General features: G+C 61.4%; 1 protein-coding gene across 2 annotated transcripts in view; it reads right to left on the bottom strand.

Moving 5' to 3' along the window:
* Positions 1–6,929: 6,929 nt before the first annotated feature.
* The window catches only part of INTS1 (integrator complex subunit 1), a 29,720-nt gene continuing 12,325 nt past the window's right edge, over positions 6,930–24,324 (bottom strand). For both annotated transcript variants that reach the window (XM_038539670.1, XM_038539671.1), the window contains exons 18-47: positions 23,974–24,171; positions 23,581–23,710; positions 23,071–23,250; positions 22,782–22,931; positions 22,234–22,413; positions 22,046–22,150; positions 20,912–21,079; positions 20,718–20,829; positions 19,455–19,616; positions 18,616–18,762; positions 18,114–18,212; positions 17,757–17,881; positions 16,517–16,771; positions 15,818–15,977; positions 15,386–15,526; positions 14,825–14,996; positions 14,622–14,745; positions 13,803–13,933; positions 13,204–13,291; positions 12,883–13,109; positions 12,667–12,790; positions 11,346–11,479; positions 10,701–10,893; positions 9,937–10,064; positions 9,524–9,636; positions 8,989–9,102; positions 8,036–8,106; positions 7,655–7,746; positions 7,439–7,548; positions 6,930–7,287 (exon numbers count right to left, since the gene is read on the bottom strand). In XM_038539670.1, the coding sequence (XP_038395598.1) occupies positions 7,172–7,287; positions 7,439–7,548; positions 7,655–7,746; positions 8,036–8,106; positions 8,989–9,102; positions 9,524–9,636; positions 9,937–10,064; positions 10,701–10,893; positions 11,346–11,479; positions 12,667–12,790; positions 12,883–13,109; positions 13,204–13,291; positions 13,803–13,933; positions 14,622–14,745; positions 14,825–14,996; positions 15,386–15,526; positions 15,818–15,977; positions 16,517–16,771; positions 17,757–17,881; positions 18,114–18,212; positions 18,616–18,762; positions 19,455–19,616; positions 20,718–20,829; positions 20,912–21,079; positions 22,046–22,150; positions 22,234–22,413; positions 22,782–22,931; positions 23,071–23,250; positions 23,581–23,710; positions 23,974–24,171 (4,249 nt within the window). In that variant the 3' untranslated portion in view covers positions 6,930–7,171. The remainder of the gene's footprint in view (positions 7,288–7,438; positions 7,549–7,654; positions 7,747–8,035; positions 8,107–8,988; positions 9,103–9,523; positions 9,637–9,936; positions 10,065–10,700; positions 10,894–11,345; positions 11,480–12,666; positions 12,791–12,882; positions 13,110–13,203; positions 13,292–13,802; positions 13,934–14,621; positions 14,746–14,824; positions 14,997–15,385; positions 15,527–15,817; positions 15,978–16,516; positions 16,772–17,756; positions 17,882–18,113; positions 18,213–18,615; positions 18,763–19,454; positions 19,617–20,717; positions 20,830–20,911; positions 21,080–22,045; positions 22,151–22,233; positions 22,414–22,781; positions 22,932–23,070; positions 23,251–23,580; positions 23,711–23,973; positions 24,172–24,324) is intronic.

Genomic DNA, 24,324 nt, shown 5'->3' with positions numbered 1-24,324 from the left:
TTCACTCCACAGTGGAAGAAGGACCCTGTCCTGGTTGATGAGGGGGCATCCCTTAGGAGGCAGCATGGGGACTGAGATCTGAAGCACAAGTGGAGAGAATTTCCCAGGCAGAGGGAATGGTCCATGCAAAGGCCCTGAGGCAGGAATGAAGATCTGAGGAATACAGAAAGGGGAGTGTAGGTCCCTCAGAGGAAGTGGGGAGGAGGGCGCAGGGCCCACCAGGCCCCCTACTCCAGCCTACCAATTTTCACACCTATTTCCCCTTTTATTGCAGCCACCCTTTAAAAGTGGGTTGATCAGGGGCCTGGGTGGCTCCATTGGTGAAGTGTCTGACTCTTGATCTCAGCTCGAGTCTGGATCTCAGGGTTGTGAGTTCAAGCTGATCATACCTTTCCTGTAGCCCAAGGAGCAGAGGCTCCCTGCTCACTGAGGAGCCCTGGCCCTGACACAGGTGGGGAGGACCTGAGCCTGGGTCAGCACAGGCTGGCGTCCTGCCTGAGTGGCCACCAGGAGGACACACTGGCTACTGGGCCCCAGGAAGAATCTCAGTGGTGAGGTGGGGCCCGTAGACCTGGAAACTGAATTCAATTCCAAGTAACTAATTTGCCCCAGGCTGATGGGCCAAACTAGGACTGCAACGCCTCCAGCCTCTGGAGGCAGAGGGGAGAAACCATGAGAGAGGGGGTGACGGGGAGGGGGGAAAGGGGAAGGGGTGGGGCAAGAACAAAGGGAGGTCCCCTGGCTCTGCAGCTTTCCTTGCAGGACTTCTCAGAGCCTTTATGTCCTGCGGCACACCAGGACTCCCAAGGGAGCGGCCACACTGCACAGGGTTTCCGAAACTGACCTGCCCCCAGAATCTCTGCTGCAAGAACATGTCACAGAACAGAAGTGGGGGCCCTGGCTCCCTCAGAAGACACGGCTTGATGTCAGACTGGCAGGCTGAGTTGGGAGTTCTCACTCAGACACTGGTTTGCCCTGGGACCCTATGGAAGGTTCCCCATTTCTGGAGCTTCCTCATCTTCACGGCAAGACAGGGCCTCTCATCCCCGGGCGTTTAGGGAGGATGGCGCCAGGCATGACCTGTGGACATGTGGCTCCCTTCCCCCGGCCACGGCAGTCACGGTTGTAGGAGATGGACACTGGTGGGGCAAGGCGGACAGAGCACCCCTGGAGTGGACCACAGTCGCACCACGCACGCCCTGCCCAGGAAGGACGGTTTGGGGGTCACACCGGCTTCACTGTCCCTCCTCCCCCAGCTCCCAAGGCCACAGTCAGGTCGGCCACCGTGGAGGCCAACGCCATGACCGCGGCCCCAGGCAGGAGAGGGAGCTGGAAGCTGTGACACCCCATTTTAAGGGGCCACCCATTAATTAATTAGGCCCAATGAATAATGCATGCCGCCTTGGGTATATTAATAGCATATTTATATGGCGTGCTATGGATAGTATACATCCCCGTCTGAACACTTCACAAATAATTCATGACCCCGCTCCTTCCCCGGGCTCCGGGAGAGCCTGGCCAGTGCTTCGGCGAGGGCTCGTGGGTTGCTTCCAACAGCCAAATTTTACATTTCATTATAAATGGCTTTGCTGGGCATGTCGGTAACTTCTCCATTTCCACCCACTTTATTATTAATGGCTTTCCTGAACTGTAGCAGCCCAACGTCGCACACAATGCGTTATAAATATTTGATCCAGCATCTATAGTTTGCCATTTATCATTTATAACGGGTTACAAAAACATTATAAAACATTTACCGCACATTTATAGATCATTTTCGGCTACCACGACGATGTGTTATAAATACATTATTAATCCTCCTCACGCCATTTATAGGAGCCCCTTGTAATGAGGCCTGGCCCGCCCAGCCCCTGGTAAACAGAGCATCCCGGGGCTGGTGGGGGTGGCCAGGCGGCAGGCCCAAGGCCCACAGAAGCCCAGCCCTGCCTCACGTGGCTGTGTGTCCTTGGCCAGATCACAGCACTTCTCTGTTCACAGAGCAGGTCATGCACGGAGCACTTCTTGCGACAGGTGCCGCTCAAGGCCACCCTGAACTTTGGGCTGTACCTCCAGGCCATTTCACAGACGTGAACACAAGCTCTGGGAGGGGAATAATTTGCCCAAGGCCACAGCTGAACTGGTGTCAGAGTTGCAGCGGTCTGTGCCTTCAGGGTCCCCCATCCCAGGGCTGGAGGGCAGTTGGTCAGGCGAGGCTGACCCTGGCCTTAAGCAAGCAGGACTGGAATGCTCCAGGGCGTGGGACTCAGAGTCAGGGTGAGGAGGACCCGGGGCCCATGCTGGCCTCCGACCTGGCGGCCCCTCAGCTCCTGCAGTCACGTCCTTTGCCATCCCAAACGCTCTCAGGGTTGCAAGTCTGGCCCGTGGGCTCCTGGGATGCAGGCTATAACGCTGGAGAGGGAGGAGACGGTCTGAGGGGTCTTTGGGACTCAGACACCCCCCGCCCCCACCAATACCCCAGCTCCAACTCTGCATCCCCAGGAGGTCTCCCAGGGAGGTTGAGGCAGCAGCCATGGTGTGCAGAGCACATGGTGGTCACAAGGACCCTGGGCCCCGCAGCTGTTAGTCTTGTGCTAACCCAGAACCTCCCTCTGCCTGTGGCCATGACTTTGGGGTGTGTGGCTCCTCCACCTGGAACAGTTGGAACCAAACCACTTGCCAGACAAGTGACCACCCAGCCCCACACCTTGTTCCATTGAGCCCCACTGTCCCCCCTAGACCAGAAGGGCACAGAGCCAGAGCTGTGGGGTCACCACTCACACCCGATGACAGATAAGAGCCCTGTGCCTCCAATTGTGGGTTGATAAGCAGAGTCCTCACCTGAAAAACTCCTATTCAGCCTTCAAGACCCCCTTGACATTCTACTTTCTCTAAGAACTCTTCCTGATTCCCCCTGGGCATAGGCCTCATGGGTCCCCTGGAGGCCCAGCCTGGGCCAGGCACTAGCACCAGGGTATGGACTGGTGAGTGGGTCCTGGGGCGAGGGAACTGGATAGTTCTCCCAGAGCGTTTCCAGCAGGTCCCTCGTCCAGGGGGGAGGGACAGCAGGCCCTGGGGAGGCCTCCAGCCACACCCTCCACTCCAACACCTGAAATCACCCTACCTCGGCCTGGATGGGCCTAACTGGGTCAAGTCCTTGGTTGCTCTAAGGAGACAAGGAGGAGGGTCCCAGCCCAGAATCTAATCAGATCCACCCTGTGTGAGTCTGGGCCACTGTCTGGGCCTTGTCACCTTCATCTGAAAAATGGGGGCATCAGCCAGCCCTCCCAGGGTGAACGTGGGGCATGGGCCCTGGGGAGCCTGTGGGGAGAGATCCAGGCCAGGCTCGCCTGTCTGTAGGGCGGGACCCATCCCTTCCCAGGACTGAAAATGAAACCAGGTGTTTGTCCTGAAGCTGCCAGGGGCCGCGTGTGCGCTGGTCACCATGGCAACGCCTCCTCTGGCCCCACCCCTTCCCACCTGCTGAAGGGAGCCGAGCAACTAGCTGCCCTTGCAGTCAGTCGGCCTGGCCTTGGCATATCCTCCTCCCCGGGGCCTCTTCTCTTAGAGGAGGGGCCACAGTCTGGCTCTGTTCTACTTTGGAGCCCCTGAGTGGTCCAGGCCATGCTGGCCCCTGTAATGGGGAGCTCACCACCAGCCTTTGCTGATCCTAGAACAGATGGGCAGGGACCCATCCTCAGGGGTCCTGTTGATTGTCCCCTCCCCACAGCTGGACCTTGGGGCCACTGGGCATTGGGCCCACTAGCTCTGAGGAGGATGGCCACAGTGGGGGTGCTTGGGGGATCAGATAGGCGGAGGCCAAGATCATGGGTGGGCTTTGTGGCCTCTGATCCACCCACAAACTGTTGGCCCATGGTGGGACAGCACCACCCCTCTGACTTGCGCACCTCTGCTTTCACATTTCCCCGCCCCCACGTCCCACCCCCTGCAAATTCCATGTCGGGTATCCCAAGTTCGAGGCCTGCCTGCTGGAGATGGTGCAGCAAGCCCAGCTCAAATCCCAGCTCGCCACTCACTGGGTGCCAGGCCCCCACGCCGCCTGTGTAGCTTGCACCATCCCCCAGGGGGCATGGAGAGGTGTGAGTGCCATGACCATCTGTCTCATGGGTGCCCCCACCAGAGTCACCATCACGAGCCCTGGCCCCAAGCCACCTGGGGACCGGCCAGCCGAAAATCCCCTGCCACCCCCACCCCCACCCCCCGCTGCCATGTGTTTCATGTCGCAAACTTGGCTCAAACAACCTTCATTTTCTTGGTGGGTAGTGAGTGCCGCCCCTTAATGATAGGGAATCTGAGGCCCAAAGACAGGATTCATGCCGAGTCCAGGTCCCACCCACCACCATCCCGACATGCAAGGACCCCCTTCCCCACATCAGTCCAGCCTGGGTGGGCCTCTGGGCCTCAGAGCCAGGTGTGGAGCCCCTGTGGAGCCCGCGGGTGTGAGGGCCAGGTAGGAACATCCAGGTCACAGTTCCCCCACCCCCTGCTCCCAATCCAGGGTCCAGGGCTTCAGACTCTCAGAAACCAGACCTCATTCCCTCCCTCTGCTGCTTGGCACACCATGCCCCAGGCAAAGCCCTGTTGGAACAGTGACCCACCCCACAGCCGGGCCGCCACCCCCAGCCTAGCGTGCAACCACGGGTGGCAAGAAAGCACCCAGCCCAGTGGTGCTGACCTGGCAGGGGAGAAGGGTGAGGATCCAAAAAGTCCTAACTGGGCTGAGCTCCTGGTACCTGCAGACCCCTGCTCAGGCCTGGGCTGAGCAGACAAGGGGAGGTCATGCACCCTGAGAGGTGAGGTGACACGGAGCAGGGGGCTCATCTGGCCCCCACATCCTCAGTCCCGTGTGCTCCTTCTCCCACAAAGCTGGGGTCTGCGGGGCATGCACACCCCCACCAGGCCCCTTCCCCCACACTTGGCATAGGCCAAGCCCCTGGGTAGCTGCGACGTCCATCCATCTCCCCATGCAAGGGGTGGTGCATCTGGTGGTCAGGGGCACAGACTCTGGCCCCGGGGGCCCCAGCATTTGCGTCTCAGCCATGTATCAACTGGAGACCCTGAGCCTGTTATTCCCTGTGCTTGTTTCCTGGGGCCTAACACAGAGACCATGTCATCAGGAGCTGATGCTTGGTGGGACCGCTGGCACCGAGGTAACAGCCAGGGGCTCAGGAGCACCAGGACAGCTGGAGCCTGCACCCCTGCTTCAAACCCTGCTGTCCCTCCACACATCTCACACAAGTGCCCAGGTTCCTTGTGGTCCTGCTGGCGACCTCCACTACTGCCACTGCGGCCAATGTGACAGTGACCACCCTGCCCCACCCACACCCACGCAGAACGCCTTGGTCTTCACTGCGCTGAGCAGGGGAGGCGGCATCTTGGGGCTATTGGGAGTTCCCATGTCCCCCACAGGGAAGCTGGGCCCCTGCCTCTGCCCTCTCCTGTTGGGTAGTTGACGAGAATGCTAACGCTGCTTTTGTGTGAGGAAACCAGGAGGGGAGACCAGGCCAAGGTGAACAGGGGTCCAGGCTGCGTCCAGCCCTGAGCAACCTTGGGCCTTGACCTTAGGCCCTTACGCAAGTCAGGGAGCCTGCCTCTGCCTGCTGGGACCCCTCCCACATGCCAGGGCCAGGGCCTCCCTGTACCAGCTCTGACAAGGGGTGTACTACCCCACCTGCTGGGACCCTGGGGCCCTGGGTGAGGAGGTGCCACTGTGGGGCACTGTGTCTGTGACGTGATCCTAGCAGTCAAGCCAAAGCAGCACCCCAGGAGCTCCCCAGCTCAGGGTCTCAGGGCTGCAGTGGGTGGGGGCTGGGGCTCTGCCTGCAGAGAGTGGGCGTCGGGCCACTGCCATGTGCCCTAGGCTAAGCACGGAGAGGCAGGTGGGATGAGGATCTGGACACCAGGGGCCATCGTGGGGGCAGTACATGGAGGCTGACCTGCCAGGACTTGGGGACCAGGGAGCAAGGGTGCCTGGGAAGGGACTTGGGAGGAGTGGAGTGCTAGCCTACTCCACACTGAGAGGGGCACCACAACTGCCCCCATGCTGAGGCCAGGGTGGGGTGCAGGGGCCTCTGAAGCGAGGTGCAAGGGGCACAGGTCAGCCTGGCACGCAGGCAACTGTCACCACGCCCCAGGCCCAGTCTTTCCCAGAGGCCCGGCTCAGCCTGGACCATCACACAGGGCCAGCTGCTTTGGGCCAGTTTTTTAGCCACAGCGCCCCCTCGTGGCTCTGCTGAGCAGGAGAGGGCAGGGGAGCCTGGGGGGTGGGGGACAGTGGGGAGACCAGGGGTCCATTACCAGCAGAGCGGGTGCTGACGAAGAGCCAGTAGGAGGACAAGATAGGGTGACATCTGTGCTGCTGGGGGCATAGAGGGAGTGGGGGGCTCCCCTATCCCACCCCGGGTGAGACAAGTTAACGCTGCCTTGGGCCTGGGGTTTCATGGGAGGGGCCGATTTGGTGGGGCACTGCCCTCCCCACTACCTCCAGGCCAAGTTCTCGGGCAGGGTACCTTCACCTTCACTGGGGTACACCTGCGCCCCCACACTCCTTCAGGGGTGCCCCAGCCCTCCAGTGGAAGGGATCATCCTGGGCCCTCAGCCAGTGCTTGGGGGCAATTCAGCTGGCACCCTGCACGGACGCCCACAGCCAGGGGTCCTGGGCCTGTGGCCCCTTCTGGGGTCTATGGGAACCCTGAAGGCGGCTCCACAAAGCCCCATCCAACACAAGTGCTCAGGGGCTGCCGCCTCTCTCTTCTCACACTGCCGGAGTGGGGAACCCAAGAGTGGGCCGAGTATGGACAGCAGGGAGCAGGGGCTGAGGGAGTGGGTCAGGCTAGTGCATGTGCTCCCCCTCCGGGGCCCAGCTCAACCCCCAGGTGCCTCGAGGGAGGTGAACACCAGGCAGCCAGCACTCGGAATTCAGAATGTTTCATTTAAAACCAGTTCCTTGTCACGGCTCTCTGAGACATCAGCGTCTGCTGGCGTTGGACCATGTCTCCGTCACTGTGCAGGCAGGGAGTCACCAGCCGTGGGCTCTGGGTGCTGCCCCTGCTCAGCTCTGTGGCGGCTGGGCACCCTCCCTGCCCCGGAGGAGACCAGCAGGTGACCAGCAGAGGGACCCAGGGCTGGCGTGCAGTCAGGCTGCCACCCCGGCTCACATCACCGCCTCCATGTGCAGGATCCTCAGGGCCTCCGAGATCTGGACGCTGGTGTCCATCTGCCCGTACATGCCCACCAGAAAGGCCCGGTGCAGCAAGACGGCTGCGTGCTCTATGGGAGAGACAGGACGGCACCCGTCCAGGCCCCAGTCAGCAGGCGGCTCTCAGAAGTGGGGCGTCTGGGCCTCCCTGAGAGTTGGGCATCGGGGAGCAAAGGTATCCAGGGGCAGTAGGCGCTCTGCGCAGGACAGGCCGGGGCTCACCTTGGCAAAGGAGGGTGTATTCGGGTAGGTTCCTGAGGGCCGTCTGCACCACCTCGAAGTCCCGACTGCCCAGGCAGCACATAAATGTGGGCAAGAAGTCCGCTGCAAAGCTGAGCAGGCACACACTCAGGCAGGCCCCTTTCCCAGGCCCACGCCCTCAGCTGGCAGGGCCAGGCTAGAGCTGGCGCGCTGGGATGGTAGGGACCTTGGGCTCACCTGGGGTTGTTCTGGATGGAGCGCAGGGCCAGGCCAAAGGCCAGACTTCGGCAGGGCTCCTCAGCAGAGCTCATCAGGCGCTGCAGGTTGGTCTGCAGGGGAAGGGGTGATACTGGGGCTCCTGTTGGGAGCTCAGCCCCTTGGCCCCCAGACCTCATGACAGGACTGCGGAGAGTTGTAGGGGACCCCACTCCCCACGCCCCCACCCCCTCAGGACCCGAAGTGGGAAGCACTGGCAGTCTGCAGATTCCAGCCCAGAGCAGGGGTAGGTTTCCTGGGAGCACCTGGCACAGGGCCAGGCTCAGACTTGCACCCCATCCCCCCAGCATGGCGCACCTCCTACAGAAGACTGATGGGCTCCCATGGCCCCAGCTCACTCACCGAGAAAAAGCCCAGGATCTCAGGTCTCCGCCGAGACATCTCATCTATGTCACTCAGAACTTCCAACAGATCTGGGATGGGCAGAGGGGCACTTGAGGGCCATGCCACAGCTGCTGGACTCAGGGCTAGACCCGTGTCCCCAGGCAGCCTCAGGGCCACAGCCTCGTGTCCCAGGTGTGGCAGAGTGTGGGCACACAGGGACCCCTTGCCAGGCCCTGCACACGTTCCAACAGAAGGACCCCACGTGCTCCAGGGGTGGTGTGGCCCATCAGAATGCTGGTAAGCCCAGGAGTCCCCCAGCACCTCAAGAGGAAAAGCAGCAGGAGTCATGCTGGCTTCCCAGTGCCACCAGGTCAGCAAGCCAAACTGCAGGTGCTGGCTGACTGGGAAGCTCTCAGAGGTGCAGACCCGGCCAGACCCTTGTCTAGCAGGTCTGAGGAGGCCAGGAGTATGCCCTGGAACCACCCTGTTCAGCTGCCTGTCCCTGGCCACCTGGAGCCACTCCTGCCAGGTGGCACCCGGCTCCTCGTCTTCTTCGCAGAGGGATGCCGACCCCCCAGATGCACACCCTTCTAGAGGGTTGCCAGCACCACCATGTGCCCAACGGCCCAAGTCCATGCAGCTACCCTGCTCTCTGTTCTCGTGCACAGTGGCCCTCCCCTACCAGCCCATAGTCAGGCCTCCCATGTGTAGGTGCCCCTCGGCCCCAGGGGTCCCCGATCTTCCACTGTCTACAGCCTGCTCCCCAGTGAGCCCGCCAGCAGAGTAGCCCCTTCCAGGAGCCTCTGTCTTCCCTAAGGCCCTCTCTGCTCCTCCCATGACCGGGCAGGGATGCTGCTGTCTTCTGGAGGGCCAGACCCCTCATCAGACCAAGGATGTCACAGGGTTGCAACGGGAGCCCACCGCCCGCCATGGAACTGACTGGCCTGCTGGAGTCAGGCTCCCCAACTCACCCTCAACAGTCTGGCCCCGGGAAAGCCTCTTCATGTAGGGGGCCATTTCTGCTGCCGTCAGGGGGGTGAACAGGGAGACGCTGACCAGAGGCAGGGAGCCAGCTGAGCTCTCATCTGGAAGCCGGAATTGGTGCTGTCAGGCTGGGGACAGGGATGGCCCACCCTGGGAGCACCTATCTGCCCAGGGCCCAAGGGAAGGTCTGCCCTGGCAGCACTCGATACCTAGGCTCCAGAACCTGCCTGTGAGCAAGGGCCATCCCTGCCAAGCAGCCCCCGGAATCCCACATGACCCCAGGGCTGAGCACAATGCCCGGCATGCACGGGCACTCCCACAAACATGTGGGAACAGTGAGCGCTAGAACCTGCCTGGGAGACAGGACTTTCACTCTCTCACCCCACCAAGTGTGACCTCACACACACATAGCAGTGCCCTGCCCGGCTGCAGCTGGGACACACCACAGGGACACCAGGATGGTCCTAAGGGCTGCCAGGCCTGAAGCCCCTTCTTGGTAGAACCCCCTTGGGCCACACTCACCCTCACCCTCCTCGTCTAGGCCCCGGTCGGCTCTGCCGTCCCTACTGGGAAGGCTCAGCCCTGCAAGGAGAGACTTGAGCATCACCAGGTCGCTGCTGTCGAATGACAGGTCGCTGGGGAGAACAGATTCTCCATGAGGAAGGTGCCACAGGTGAGAGGCAGACAGGGAGCCAGGTGGACGTGGGAGGAGGCCGGAAGCCCCGGGGAGCAGGTTTGTAATGGCGTGGCACTGATGCAGCCCCTCGACCAGAGCCCCTGCCACCTCTGGCTCTAGCGCTGCAGACGCCCTGCCACCTCCCACCCCCACCCCCCTCACCTTGGTAACCCCTGAAGTGCCTCTCTACAGCCTGCAGGCTGGACCCTCCCCAGAAAGAGCCTGTGGAGGCCAAACATAGACACAGACACACACTCACTGCAGCGCATCCGCATGTTTCTGCAGGAAGGAGACGGCCGCCGGGGCATTGCAGGTCACATACTTGTGTGTGAAGTGCACGAACTTGTGGATGAAGGGCGCCAGGTGGCGGGAAGACTTCCTGTAACTCTGCAAAGCACAAGCCGTGCATTCACAGCCAGAGCGCTGCCGCCCTGCCCACCCCACTTGCCTGGGAGGTCTCAGGAAGGACCCGCAGATACCAGCAATCCCACCGCCGTGTGCTGGCTGCGGGGCACTATCTTAAGGGTCCCCAAAATGGCCTTGCCATTCGTGAGCCGCCAGGGCAGCCAGGCAGATGCCTAACTGGAACAAGCAGAGCATAACAGGAGATCGGTGACAGACCCCACAAAGGCACCGTGGCCGCAGAGAAGGCAGCACTCAGCCCCAGCTGTGGCTCGCAGCAGCCCCCTAAAGAACACGGGCTTTCCCCAGGCACACAACAGGCAGGGAGCTGGGCCTCAGGTGGGCGGCAGAAGCCACTGGAGAGGTGGCCTGGCCAGGCTCGTGACACAGGTGCCCTGGGAACTCTGAGGAGCCCATGTTAGCCTCAGGCAGAGGGCAACAAACCTGGCCCAGCCCAGGTCAGAAAAGTCAGGCTGGGCCAGGGCCGAGGGAGCAGAAGGGGGCCAAGGGTGGTGGGGGCTACAGGAGGGCACAGTGGGCAGAGGAGTGACAGGGGCACACGGGCCCAGGAGGGGCCCCACCGCCCAGGGTGGGCTGTCTGAAAGGCAGAGGCCCACGCACCAACAGCAGGCGGACGAAGGAGCGCAGACAGTCCCACAGCGCCCCCTGGTGCTCGTTCTGGAACACCTGAGGCTGCAGCAGCTCCAGGACCCCCAGCACGTGCAGGAAGAAGGTCAGGTGGTTCTGCTGGCGGAACTCCTGGAAGTTGAGGTGGGTGCGGCCGTGAAGGAGCGCAGCGATCATGGGCAGGTGCCTGGGGATAACCAAGAGTGCTCGGGGGTCGGCTCCCCCCAAAATCCAACACTCCTGCCCGACCCCACAGGAAACCCACTCTCTGGAGCACAAGAGGCAGAGCGGCCCACCCTGGCTTGCCCACATAGCCTGGGGCTCACAGACATGCCCAGCTCCAACAAGCTGCAGGGCACAGCCTGAGGGGCCGGGTACTGGGATCCTGCCCACCCCACCTGGCCCCACGTCTATGAGGTGGTGTTTCTCCTGACCCACCTCCAGGGAGAGCCCTGGGCCTGGCTCCGGCTCAGTCAGGAAGAACCCAACAGCCATACCTGTGCCGCATGGGCTGTCCCTGTCCTGTGTTCTGCACAGCAGCTTTTAGACGCAGAACCTGCTCTTCAAGGAGCACCCGAGCACAGCCAGGACGTGAAGAGCCATCAGAGGGCCTGCTGGAGTGCAGCAGGGCACCGGTACCTGAGCAGCAGGATGGGGTGGGCCACAGCCAACTTCCGGCAGGCCATGTTAGCATCGGCCACTCTGTTCTCTGATGACCGGGAGTCACTGGTGTCCGCAAGGAGGGTGATGAAGCGGTGGATGAGGCCGTCCAGCTGAGGAGATGGGGGCGGTGAGGACTGGGGGCCACCTGTAGCCCTGGCGTCTCATCTGTCTGCCCTACCCAGGGCCCAAGTCCACCTTGGAAGGGCCTGTGATGCGGCTCACTGGGGGTGGAGAGCCCCAGGTTCCCCAAGGACCTGGAATGGCCGCACAGTGACCAGAGAAAGCTGTCCCTCTCATCCCCCCCAACTCCTGTGCTTTTTGGGTGCCTGTCAAACAGGCCAAAGCCAAAGCCTCCAGAAAGCCTCACACATGGTATTCAAAGTTCACTCCTGCACAAAATAAATGCTCTCACTCGATGCCAAGGTACTGTGTTGATGGACATGTGAAACTGACATGGTGTATGAAGCATGACCTCAACTGTACAAAACAATATGTATAAAAAAAAGAAGGAAACGTCATAAAAAACCAACTTCCCTGCATTGTACTAAAAATGTCACAAGTCCTACTCGAAGCTAAACCTCGGAGGTGGGTGCGGAAGGCCTGTCAGACTTGCACACAACCTCCGTATCCTCCCCAAAGCAGCGCCAGCAGATGACACACAGATCTGCACGAGCGCGAGGCTGTGCAGTCTGACGGTGCCAGGGCCCGCCAGCAGGGGTACAGGAAGCAAGCTGGTGTGACGCCCTGCAGCACTGCTGGGTCTTGGGACCACGCTGAGCCAAAGATGGCCAGTGAGAAGCATGTGTGGCGACTCCCCAGAGAGAATGCTCCAGGAAGCCCAAACTCTGAGGTAGGGGCCAGGGAGTGCAGGGAGAGGGTGCCAGGGCACAGGGACGCTCTGGGCAGTCAGCACACGCAGCCGCCATCACTCCCTATGCCAGCTCCAGGCAGCAGGCTGTGTCTACAGTGCCTTATAAAGGAGAAATGGGGTGCGGGCGGAAAGCTCCTCTGCTCTGCTCCACAGCCTAAGGGGCTGCTTTAAGGAGAGAAGACTGCCTCCGGGCCCTCCAGGAGGCGCCACAGGCGAGAGGGGTGAGGGGGGCTCTGCCCTCAGGTGCCCCTGAAAACGGGCCGCCCAGATGCACCAGCACCACTCATATGTCCTCCTTTGTTCTTAAATCTGAGGAACTGTGTCTCTTGGCTACCTGGTTTGGGTTTCTGCGCCTGCCCCAGGAGAGAACAGGGGTCGGAAGCGGTCCTGACCACCCCCTCATCAGGCCGCCCACCCTCTGCTCACCTTGCAGGTGCTGCTCCCAGTGGCACCTCCACTGTGCAGCAGGGCCTCAGGCAGGGGCACCCGCAGCTCCGGCCACTGCAGGTAGAGCTGTACCAGCAGGTCCCGGCAGCGCCTGCCCAGCACACTGCAAGACATGGGGGGGTGGGGCTGCTGGGGGGGTGGGGCTGCTGGGGGGGCAGGGGGTGGGGGGAACGGGCAAGGGGCAGGTGCCCTCACCTGTCGCCCCACTGCTGGAGGCAGCTCGTCAGGTGCACGGTCACCTTCCTAACGCTCTCGTCATGTCCACGGCAGCAGCTGAGCAGCAAGGGCAGCCGGGCCTGGAGGAGGCTGCAGGCAGCAGCGTCCCCGTCCTGGCTCCTGGCCTCTGCCTCTGCCAGGATCAGCTCCACCAGGCCGATGAGCTCTGCCGCTTGGACCCGCAGCACCAGCTCCTCCCTCCGCTTCTGCAACCAGCCCCACCAGTCAGCACCAAGACAGATGGGACAGGCTTGCACACGCCTCACCCCACCCTGCAGGGCAGTGTGCCCCAAGACCTGCCTGAGGGGTGCGCTGGTCCCTTCCCTGCCAGATCCGTGGAACGTGGATGCAGGCCCAGAGGAAGTCCAGAGAGGCTGAAGGGTCAAACCTGCAAAGACATGGGAACTTTGTCTCAGTTTCCAGGCAAAAGATAAATATTAGATGCAGGAGAAAACAAAAGGTAGGACAGGCCCTGGTGATGGAAAGTTTAGGCTGCAAGCACCACTTTCTCATACACTCTCTAGGTATGTGCCCAGGTCAGCTGTTCAAGGATATGGGCCACCCTGCCCCATCTGACCTCTCCGTACCTCACATCTGCAAAACGAACGTTGGTCCTGCCCACCCTCTAGGCCTGATGGCCCGACAGCACACAGCATGGACAGCAACCATGGAGACTATCCGAGGAGTGCACATTTCACCTGCTGACCATCTGGTGGTCACCCAGAGCAGCGACACTTGGACCAGGTGGACTCTGTATCCCCAGGGTGGTAACACCTGCTGCAGGGCCCCCTCTCAGGGTAGTAGTGTGCGGTGGGCTGGATCAGATAACTAGAGGGCCCCTTGATGTGGCCACCATACCACCTGGCCTGCCAGAGAGGGATGTGGATCAGGGTGTTCACCTCTGCTCCCGGTTCTTGCCCAGCAGAATGCGGATACACTGGTGCAATGTGGACCAGCTGGACTGATGAGTCAGGAGGGCCAGCAGGTAAGGTCGGAAGGATGGCACCTGGGGGCCCGGATGACCTTTGCCCTGCGGAGGAAGGGCATGAGATATGGTCCCTGCTGGGCAGAATGGCTGCCTGGCCTCGAGCAGTTAGAAAGGAGAGGAAGAGGGCTATTTCCAGAACAACCTGGAGCTCCTGCCTCAGAGCAAGTCTGGCAGCCCTGAACCACATGGGGCCCTGCTGGGGCATGCTACAGATACAGCATGTGCTGACCCAAACCAGCACCTCAGAGACGGCAAGTACACACAAATGAAGATGAGAAACACCCAAATCCCCAACTCCTGCTCCCAGGACCCCCAGAGTCTTATCCAAAGGTCACAGACTGGGAGTACATCGGGGGACTTGGGGACACAGGAGGGTGATCAGAGCTCTCTGAGATGCCCAGATCCTCCCCACAGGCTTCTCGGGGGACCCATTCCCAGCGAGGTACTGAGCTCCACTTTCTGCTTGGCTCACCACAGGACCTCCCATCCTTGCAGGAGGCTCAGGGCCACAAAGCATTGGTCCCCCTCCTACCCGCCTGCCTTAGCAAGTAGATCTGGCCACTGCAATAACTGGTCACAGGGGACAGGGCACCCATCCTGGCCAGTGAGAGGCCCGGGCTTCTGCTGGAACCAGTGGAAAGAGTCCACATGGAGGCTGTCCTGGGAGCCCCGTACCCAGCATGCCCAAGCTAGCACAGGCCATCAGCCCTCAGAGCAGAGCACAGCCCACCTCGTTCCGGAAGAACAGCAGCCTCTGCTGCAGGTCAGGGCAACTGCTGATCACCTCAGGGTCCAGCATCTCCAGCCAGTCGACCAGGAGCCCTGAGCAGGGTCCCAGCTGGACAGCCTCTGAGCTGAAGGGAAAGTGGGGAGAGGGCTCAGAAACAGCCAGTCAGGGCCACCCACAGATCAGCCATCACCCTGCCAGCTCACCTGCTGCCATCAGCTTCTGGCTCCCCTGGGACTGGGGGCTCCTTGTCTTGCAGCAGCAGGGAGCTCACCACTGCCACAGGCCTCAAGGTCGGTGACATGGGGGCGGGGGCCAGGAGCGCAGCCAGCAGTTCCTCCAGGTGAGGCGACCCCACCTCAATCAGACCCCGGAGGACTGTAGGGAAAATGGAAAGCATGTACCGTGTCACTCCAGCTCAGGGGATAGAGACAGGCAGGCCTCAGGGTGTCCACAGGCCAGGGAGGCCCTGCATGCCTAGGCTGGGGTGGCCCATGGTGAGCAGTGGCTCTGGGCTCTTGCCCCAGGAAAAAGGCTCAAGAGAGATTACAGATCTGAGTCCATCACTGGGGGCGGGGGCGGGGGGGCTCCCCACATGCACAAAATCCCAATAGCAGAGCCCACGCCAGGGCTACTTTGCTGGACATGGGGCCTTCCTGGCAGACTGCCACTCCTCTCCACAGCCCTCATTTTGGGGGCATCCAGGAGGGAACCTCTGCACCAGGCAGCCAAACTGGGGAGCCTCACAGTTCCTAGCCCTGAGGTACCTTTGCCGACGAGCTCAGGCTCCACACCACACTTCTCTCCTGACTTGAGGGTGGCAACTACAGCCCGGACAGTGGAGCTGACCACCTCCAAGTCCCCTCGGAATGCCAGGGCCTCAGCCAGACGCAGGAGCCCACTCCGTGCTGCAAGGAAGCCCATATGTGACCCAGGGTACAGGCCTCTGCCCCTGTGACCTGCTCTGTCCAGGAAGCCCCTAGGTCTCACATGCACTTCCCACTAGGGATCCTACTTTGCTCCCCAAAGCCCTAGCTTTCCAACCCCTCAGCCACGTCCACATTGATGTCCATCTGGGGCCCACAGAGCACCAGAGCTAACACCCCTGCACTAAGGAGGCCATCGGCCCCTCTCCCCTGGCCCCAGGAGAGTGGCCGCAAGCCTGAGGCCCCACCCCCCAGAAACCTGCCAGCATTCACCGTCGCTGATCCTGCGGCGTGCTGAGTACTGGGCAGCAAACAGCTTGAGCTGGGCCTGCAGGGGCCCCCCTTCCCCAGCGGAGCCGTCTAGCCACTGCAGTGTCTGCATGAGCACTTTGAGGAAGAGCGATGAGAAGCCGGTATCTTGGGGCACACAGCGCTGTGGGGACAACCCGCAGCTAGAACTGGCACAAGAGCCAGGGCAAGGCCGGAACAGAGTCTCTGGCCATCATGCTGCCCCCGATGCGCCAGGGCCTCAGACAGACCCTTTCAAACTCCAGAGCTGGTGAGATATCCTATTGTTCGAGACTCACCTTCTCACAGCTCAGGAAGAAAAATGAGACGCCCCACCATACACATGCATGTGTACAAACGCTAATACGTTCAAGTGTACGTGCACACAGAATAACACACAGTACCAGACTACGAAATCCAGGGCACAGGCACAGACTGGGAACTACCCCCACTACCTCCTTCTCCTTACTGGAAACATTCCATAAACAGAGGTAGGTGTTCCGTACCCAGCTATGTAGAAGCCTATGTCCTCTGTCCATTGAGAAACCAAGGACCAAGGCCCACAAAGGGACACAGCTAGGACACTCAGCTGGGCAGAGCCTGGGATGCAAGGTGCTGGAACTCACGCAGTGGCCCTCCTGCGTGGCTCCCCACAGCCCAGAACTTTGCTGCAGACACACTCACCTGGTACTGGCAGAGCTGGCGCATCAGAGGACAGGCAAGGAAGTGGCTCCGGTGCATGGACATCACCAGGGCTCCGCTATGCGGGGAGTTGAGCAGGGTAGCGATGGCCTGCAGGAGTCGCACTGTGACACCTGACACCTCGGGGCTCCCCTGACGTACTCGTGCCAGCTCCTGGCCCAAGGCCTGCTGCAGCGCAAGAGCAGCAGGGCGGGCACTAGAGCTCTGCCACCGCGGGCCTGGGCTCAGCGGGAAGATCTGGTGCAGAAAAAGGAGCAGCATCAGGAAGGCAGGCTCAGCGGAGGTGCGACTGCTGTGCCCTGCACCTGTGCCACAACTGCTAACGCCCTGTTGGCCAGACTGTGCCCAGGTGCTGCCAGCAGCAGTCCCTACTGGATGCTCTAAGGAAGCACCCAGGGTGGGCGCCCAGGACTCCTGAAGGGGGCCTGCATGGGGGTCCCTGCTTAGGCTGAAACTGCAGGCTAGCCCAGCGCCCTGCAAACACTGGTCGCCCCAGTTACAGAACGGAGCACCAAACCCAGAGGGTGTGAGTGGGCCGTAGCATCCCAAGCACGGGCCTGGGAGTCCAGGGAAATCCAGTCAAGACAGAGTGTGTGTGCAAGCGTGTGAGCAAGAAAAGACACAAGCACTCAACAGTGAACGTCGCCGTGTGAGTAGATGAGCACCCACACGGGGACTCCAGGCTGCACATGTGTGTCCACAAGAGGTGCGGGGGCAGGGAGCAGGGCGGCAGTGGCTAGGGAGAGAATGCTAGGGAGTTTCTGTGCAACTCTCCTAAGTGCACAAAAACGACAGCTATGCAACTCTGGACAGGCTGAAAGTCAGGGACCCTCCGCTTTAGAAGGCACACTGTATGGGGGGTATAAATGAAGCACGGTATCATCAGAGTAGGTCGGCCCTCAGGACTCCACATGTGGCTGAGGGCTCATGCCAACTGAGCCAGTCCTGCAGAGACCTGCCACCTCCAGGCACCACCCTCAAAGCAAAACACACCTGACGACCCAAGTGGGGTGGGAGGCATGGTAACCAGCCACTTTCCCCAGTGAGGGCGCTGAGGCAGGAGGGAGGGAGGGGGCTGGTCCAGGGTCGCCCAGCTCTGACTAGGACAACAGGCTCCAGCGTGTCCCCCATGGATGTGGAGTTGTAGGATGAAGCCCCTCCCTCCCTGAGCCTGGGGGCACCCCACCTCTGGAGAGACTGTCCCAGGTAGCAGCGGCGGTACCTGTAGGAGCATGCCGGCCAGGTCATCCTCAGGGGCGAGCACTCGCACCTGGGTCACAGCCCGGGTCCGTCCCTGGCCCGAAGGCTGCTCCGGACTGCTCTTGGATTTTGGCGCCTCTGTGCTGTCTGCAGAGAAAGAGGAAGAGGCTTCAGGTGGTGACCCTTCATGGTTGGCTTAGAGCAGGAGCTTGGAACCCCTCAAGCACCCTAGCCACACTCAGGCCTGCTGAGGGCCACAAGAAGCAGGGCCTTTACATTGGGAAGTCGGACCCCGGCAGCTGACAAGTGTGTGCCCTGGGTCTGGGGAGGCCCTATGTTGCCGTGGGCTGAGCTGGGAGGCAGGGGGACAGGCTGGTACCTCGTCGTGGTGGTAGGGAGGCTGTGAGTAGGGAATGGAAGGTCTGGCCTCCGGATGCTCCTCTCTCGTGCTGAACTTCAACCAGGTGAGCCATGTAATCTGTGGGCCAGCAGCCAGCAGTTAAAACACCTGAATCCAGGAGAGCGAGTGTCCCCCCATTCCATAGAAATCTGCTCTGGGAATACCATCCCTGCTCCCCAAACACCCCAGCACATGGTTTCACAACCTGAGCTACAGGATCTTTCAGCAAAGGACCTGGTAGCCTTGAGTACGCCCCTGTAGCTCCTCCATCCACAAACCCCAGAGCACTTACAGACACCTGGGATGCCCGGGGTGTGCTGGGACACAGCAGCCCGGCTTCTCCTGAGTGCTCCAGGCTTGACTTCCTGCCAAGAGTGCCTGCCCTAAGTGCCCTCTGCCCCCAGACCATCCCTGTCACTCATGCAGGGCCCCAGGCGCTCGGTCAAAGAATGCAGCAGACATGTGGATCCCTGACTCTTACTCTTGTCCATGATGTTCTGCTCCAGGGTCTGGGGGTCATGAGCCACTGCCTGGTCCAGGTACTGGAGGAGTTTGCTCATGCTGGACACGGGGATGCCGAAGGACTGCACGAAGAGCAGCAGCTGCTGGGGCTCCAGGTCCTGTAGGGCTGAGGGTGACACTTGCTTGGTGACCCCTCGCTCGGTGTCCCTGGGCCCCAGGGAAGACTCCCTGCCCCAGAAGGCTCACAGCTCACTGCTCGGCTCATAAACTGGCTCCCCCACTCTGCCCCCTGAAGCCATGTGCAAGCCCTGTGGCTCCTTTCTTCTTGCCCCTGAGCTCCCCTAGAAATGTCACTGGCTCCCTGTGACTTAAAAGGAGTACAGGCTCCTTAGAGTGTGCCCTCCCCTTGCTTCCCAAACTAGGCCCACTGTACCAAACTGCTTCCCAGGCTGTCTTCCCCTGGCCAGGTGCTACTCACCTGCACTGGCTGCTGTTGTTCCTCCTCAAACAGGCCACCCCCCTCCCACTCCATCCCCCAGAACCAGTGCAGAGGACCCAGCCCTTTCATCTCCCCTCAAAACTCCCAGGCCACTTTCTCTCTGGCCTTTGGCACTGCTCACTCCCATGGGGCCCCTTGGCCTCCCTGCCAGACAATGAGGGGCTGGTACTCGGGGCCAGGGTAGCATGGTGCTCACTACAAAGCCCAGCATAGTGCCACACCTCCCGAGACCCCCATGAGCACCTGCTGCATAACGAACGCCCCAGCGCCTACATGGCTACCAAGCTATCCCCTCCCACATGTGATGGTGGGAATGCCCAGGCTCATACAAGAGGTGTGAGGCCAGCCCACCCCCGTACCAGCGTCTACCAGGCGAGGGACCTCTGAGCGGATCATGCGCAGCTTCAGCCAATCGGGCAGCAGCAGGGCCTCCTCGGACGTGTCCACCAGGAAGGCTGTGGGCAGAGGCTGCTTCTCCGGGAACCAGATATCTAGCAGAGCCTGGAACTCGCCATCACCAGCTTCGGGGAGACAAGGTGGTAAGCAGCAGGATAGCTCAACAAGGCCGTCCTAACCTCTGAGGTTAGGGAGCTCCCTCCTCCCCCGCCCCCGAGGGAGTGAAGGCTGAGGCTGGAAGAGCCGCATTTCCTTGCCATGTAAGGGGGAATGGAGGCTTCACAGGACCAGAAGAGGTGGCCTGCCTTTGCTGCCAGGGGCTCTGTGTGGCTTGCGTATCTAACCCCACAATCTCTGCACCCCCATTCCAGCTGAGAGCATGCAGGTCCTAAAGCCGGCCAGTCCACCTTGAGGGATTTTTTGTGACAGTCTAGCATTCCCCGCCAGCACTTTCCCACCCCACTGCTCAGTTGAGCCAGCTCCCTTCTGCTCCCCACTCCCCAAGGCTGACATCAGGCCAGCCTCCACTCATTGCACAGGGCTCATGAACTCCTGTCCTGAGGGGCCACCTTCCAAGCAGAGCCCACACAGCACCAATCCCAGTAAGAGGCCCTGTCCCTGCCCTGCCTTCCCCTCCCAGACACAAGCACATGGCAGACCAGGTCACGGCAGCTGACCAGGAAGGGGTGGAGGGAAGGCTGCCAGGCTGAAGAGAGCTCAGCCACCCAGAGGGATATGCATAGTCCACAGCCAGCGAGGGGAGGGCCTGTGCAGAGGAGCTGGAGCTCACAGCTCTGGGGCTCGGTGACAGCTCAACAGGCAGCCCTGTATCTATACTTCCACTTCCAGAAACCAAGAGTTTCACCAATGGGCTAGGAGCACCTGGAGACGCAGACATGGCAAAGTGGCCTCCCAATGACACAACACCACGGGCTGGGGTGGCGAAGAGGCACCAGAGATCACAGACTTGTTAATCCGCGGAGCATTGCAGCCCCTGAGAGCTCTCCTGCCACACAGAGGATCCAGGGTGCTTTCCGCCAAACTCTCTAAGACAGGTAGACAAAGGATCCCATCTCCTCCTTACGGGGACCTGCCCAAAGCCGCAAGCAAGTGCAGGCATTCTACCTGCTGTGCACCCCTACCTGGTGGGGCTGGAGCTCACAGCGTGAAGAAGCCTGTTGGCACAGACCCAGGAGCTGCCCCTGGCACACCAGCAGGTCACTCACCTCGGGGTGGCCCCAGTGTCAGGAGGATGACCATGGCGTGCACCACCAGTATGTGCATGGTGGCCGTCTCCCCACTGGTCCAGCGGAGGAAGACCTGGTCCTGGGACTCTGACTGCAGGAGGAAGAGGAGGGTGGCTGGGCTGTGGCAGGATGCTGGGGGCTCCACCCGGGGAGCACTCGCCCACCAGCCTTACCCAGCTGTACACCTCCTCTCCTTCCTTGCTCTTGCGCATGCGCCTCACATAGCGGGAGAAGATGGAGAGCAAGGCGACGAGCACGGCGTCCGACTCAGCACTGCAGGAGCGCTTCGAGAAGAGGTGAGACATGATGGTGGACCGCTCCACGACCAGCCGGGCCACATCCTGTGGGCAGCAAGCAGGGCCATCAGAGGGCCTCCCCCGCCAGCCTCATCATCTTGTCTCCACGAAGCTGACAGCCAGCAGTGGCCCACCTCAAGGCCGCATCATGGGAGCTTGTGCAGCCATGGCCAGGGTCACCGAGACCCAGTGGCATGTGGTAGGTGCACTGACAGGAACGGCTGTCGTAACCCACCCTGCTAGCAGAGGGGAGCATGTGCCGGCGAGGAGGGAACGCTGACCCCAGCCCGTGACCAACAGGAGCACACGCTTCTCAAGACCCATTGACAAAAGCCAACAGCCAGACACAGTCATGCCTGGCACACAGGCCGGGAGCTGTCTCATGCTGCCCATCGGAGCCAACTCGGGCCAGGGCATCAAGGCCTGGGCTGCTGTTCCCACCTGGCCCCTCAGTGAGAAGCACACACTTGGAAAAGACCCCATGTCCAGGGACCCACATCCATTCAGCCCATAGAGCCCCGGACCCACAGGACCCACATGAGGTCGGAGCCAGAGTCGGCAGACAGGACAGCTAGGTCACAAGAGAGCCGACCAGAACAACAGGGAAAGAGGAAACAGGGCACCCCCCTCACTGTGTAAGACCCGCCAGAACACACCCGGCTTGGCCAGGTACCCCATCCTACCTGAGCCAGTGTGCCCATGGGTGCCCCAACCCCTGTCACAGCCCAGGTACCACCGCCCTGGGGGCAAAGAACGTGACAGAGCCGGCCAGGCCTTGCTAACCACAGCAGCTACACTGGTCCCAAGCACACCCAGACCCTGGCTCCCCCGATACTTGCTCTGGGCAGAAGCCACGAGGAAGCGAGCACGGCACTTGCAGAGGGTTGCACTGCTGGCCCTGCTCAGCTCCTGCTCAGCCTGGGGCTGCCCCCTCCGCAGTAGGGCCGGATGGCTCTGTTGTACCCCCCACGACCTCTGTCCCGGTGCAGGTTACCATCTCCATGCCCTCACCAGTGCCAAGTCACTGTGCTGGCCCTGCTCCTCCACGGGTGTATGCTGGGACAGGTAGACCAAGTAGGCACTGATGGTCTGCGGGTCGGTCTCCATGTGAATGGCCTGGGGACGAAGGGCCGCATGAGCTCCATCTACAAGCCCACGTCCCCTGCCCCCATGCCGTCAGCAGCACCCTGCACCCCTACCTGCTGCAGTGCCAGGGCAGTGGTGGGCCTGACGCTGTCAAACAGAGGCAGCCGGGGCAGGTCGCGCAGCAGCCACTGGTAGCCCCGTAGCGCCTCGGGGTCCCCAGGGTCCTCCTCCATCGGGGGCTCCTTCTCCTCCCCATCCCGCGGACTGCCCTCCGAGAGCACCAAGGATAGGCCCTGTGGGCAGATGGGCATGTTCTCTCAAAGTCCCAGGAAGATGGGGGCTGCCTGGCCAACAAGCATGCTGCGTCCTGCCACAGATGCTTGAACTGACACAACCAGGAAGCCGCTTGAGATAGCTTCCTTAGAAAGTCGCCCAGCATCTCACAAGACAGGGCAAGATGGCTTACAAGGTCACCGAGTCCCTCTCGGGGCCTTCCCACAGCACCTGGGGAGGGACAATGGGCAGGCGACAAGGGGTCTGGCTCTCCCAGACATCACCCCAGCCACCACTTCAGCACCCGGTAGAATAAAAGCTTGAAAAAGGTACAAGACAGAAACTTGGGCCGGGAGGCAGAGGTGTGGGGGGTGCAAAGGGGCCTCACCTTCATGGCCAGCACCCTGGAGGCCACCTGGGAGGAGCCGAGGCGCCGCAGAAAGTAGTCCAGCACTTCACATGTGGTCTGCTCATCAGCCTTGGGGCCTAGCAGCAGGTCCTGCAGGCGGCCCAGCAGCTGCCGCTGCTTCTGCTGCCTCTGCAGGGGCGAAGGAGACCCCTGGGTGGGCCTAGGGGCCGTGGGAGGGACGCAGCACCCCAGGGGGAGGAGGGCAGGTACTGCAGGGGAGACATACTACCCTGCGGGGGGGAGCCCAGAGAGATGGGAGGGCACCAACCTGCCTCTTCTTGGCTTTCTGCTCTTTGCTCTCACCCTCCTCCTCCTCCTCCCCAGAAGTGGCATCGTCCGCCGCGTCGTGCAGCAGGAACTCACACAGGCACTGCACAGGCAGCACGTCCAGCGAACCCTCGCTGGACTGCACCAGGTCGGCCAGCCAGGGCATGGACTGCGAGGAGGCCTGGGCCAGGTGATGCAGACACTCAGCCCCTCCCAGCATGAATCTGCCGAGTCCCCTGCCGCAACCCACCTGCCTGCTGCCCCAAGCTCCCCAAGCTCCCGCAGCAACAGGTCATGGCCACACTTGCATGCTGGCAGTCGTCTACAGCCAAGGAGCCAAGGAGAGGCCCTGTGTCCCAGAGTGCCCTCTTCTGGTTACATACGGTCTCAATGCGAGAGACTGATGATGTCTCTGCAGGGTCCCCCCTGCCCCACCTCCCCACCTCCTGCTGATGCCTCTGCCAGCCCACCCCCCACCCCACCACACCCACCAGAGCTGCGGGGAACTCGCCTGCCTCTGGATGATGTTGAGGAGAAAGTCTGGGTTTCGGCTCCGGCACAGCAGGTGCCCGAGACGCAGGGACTGGTTTAGACTTTTCACTTGGTCCAGAATGTGGGGGGGAGGCCTCCGAGGCGGTCCTCTGAAGGTCCCAGATGACATGAGTGTATTAGGAAGCTGTGTGTGCACAGTGTCCCCAAGCAACAGCAGCAGGTGAGGGCAGGAGGACCGCCTGTGTCCCATCTGAGTTGGCCCCCTCACGAAGGGCTGGCAGTCCCTTTGCTTCCCAGCTGCTAAGTGCACTCAGCTCATGCAGAGGGTCCTGGGGCTGCTCCTCCAGCCTTGCCCCACCAGCCCCACCACTGCCAGTTCCGGCCCGGCCCCCGGAGGGTGAGCACAACGTACTGAGGGTCCAAGCTGGTGAGCTGCGACAGGAGAAGGCTGCTGCTCTCAGTGATGGTCTGCTTGGTGGAAGCCGCTGCCAGATGGCCCTCAAACGCCAGGATCTCCTGCTTTTCCCGCTGGGAGGTCTGCAGCTCCCGATTAATCATCTCCGTCCGGGTCTCCTCATCGGTCAGGGTGCATGGAGGGTACGAGTAGTTGCTGGGGAGTGAGCAGGAGGAACATGCTTTCGTGCCTGTCTGAGGCTTGCTGTTGCCACAAAGCGCACAGGGTCAAGGAGGGTTGCCACGAAGGCCCTGCACACAGGCTCAGCTACCAAGCACATCGGAGAGGCTGACCATCAGCGGGACCATC

The sequence above is a fragment of the Canis lupus genome, chromosome 6, assembly GCF_011100685.1.
Source record: "Canis lupus familiaris isolate Mischka breed German Shepherd chromosome 6, alternate assembly UU_Cfam_GSD_1.0, whole genome shotgun sequence".
In the NCBI taxonomy this organism is placed as follows: Eukaryota; Metazoa; Chordata; class Mammalia; order Carnivora; family Canidae; genus Canis; species Canis lupus.
This window is presented reverse-complemented; position numbering and strand designations above follow the sequence as displayed.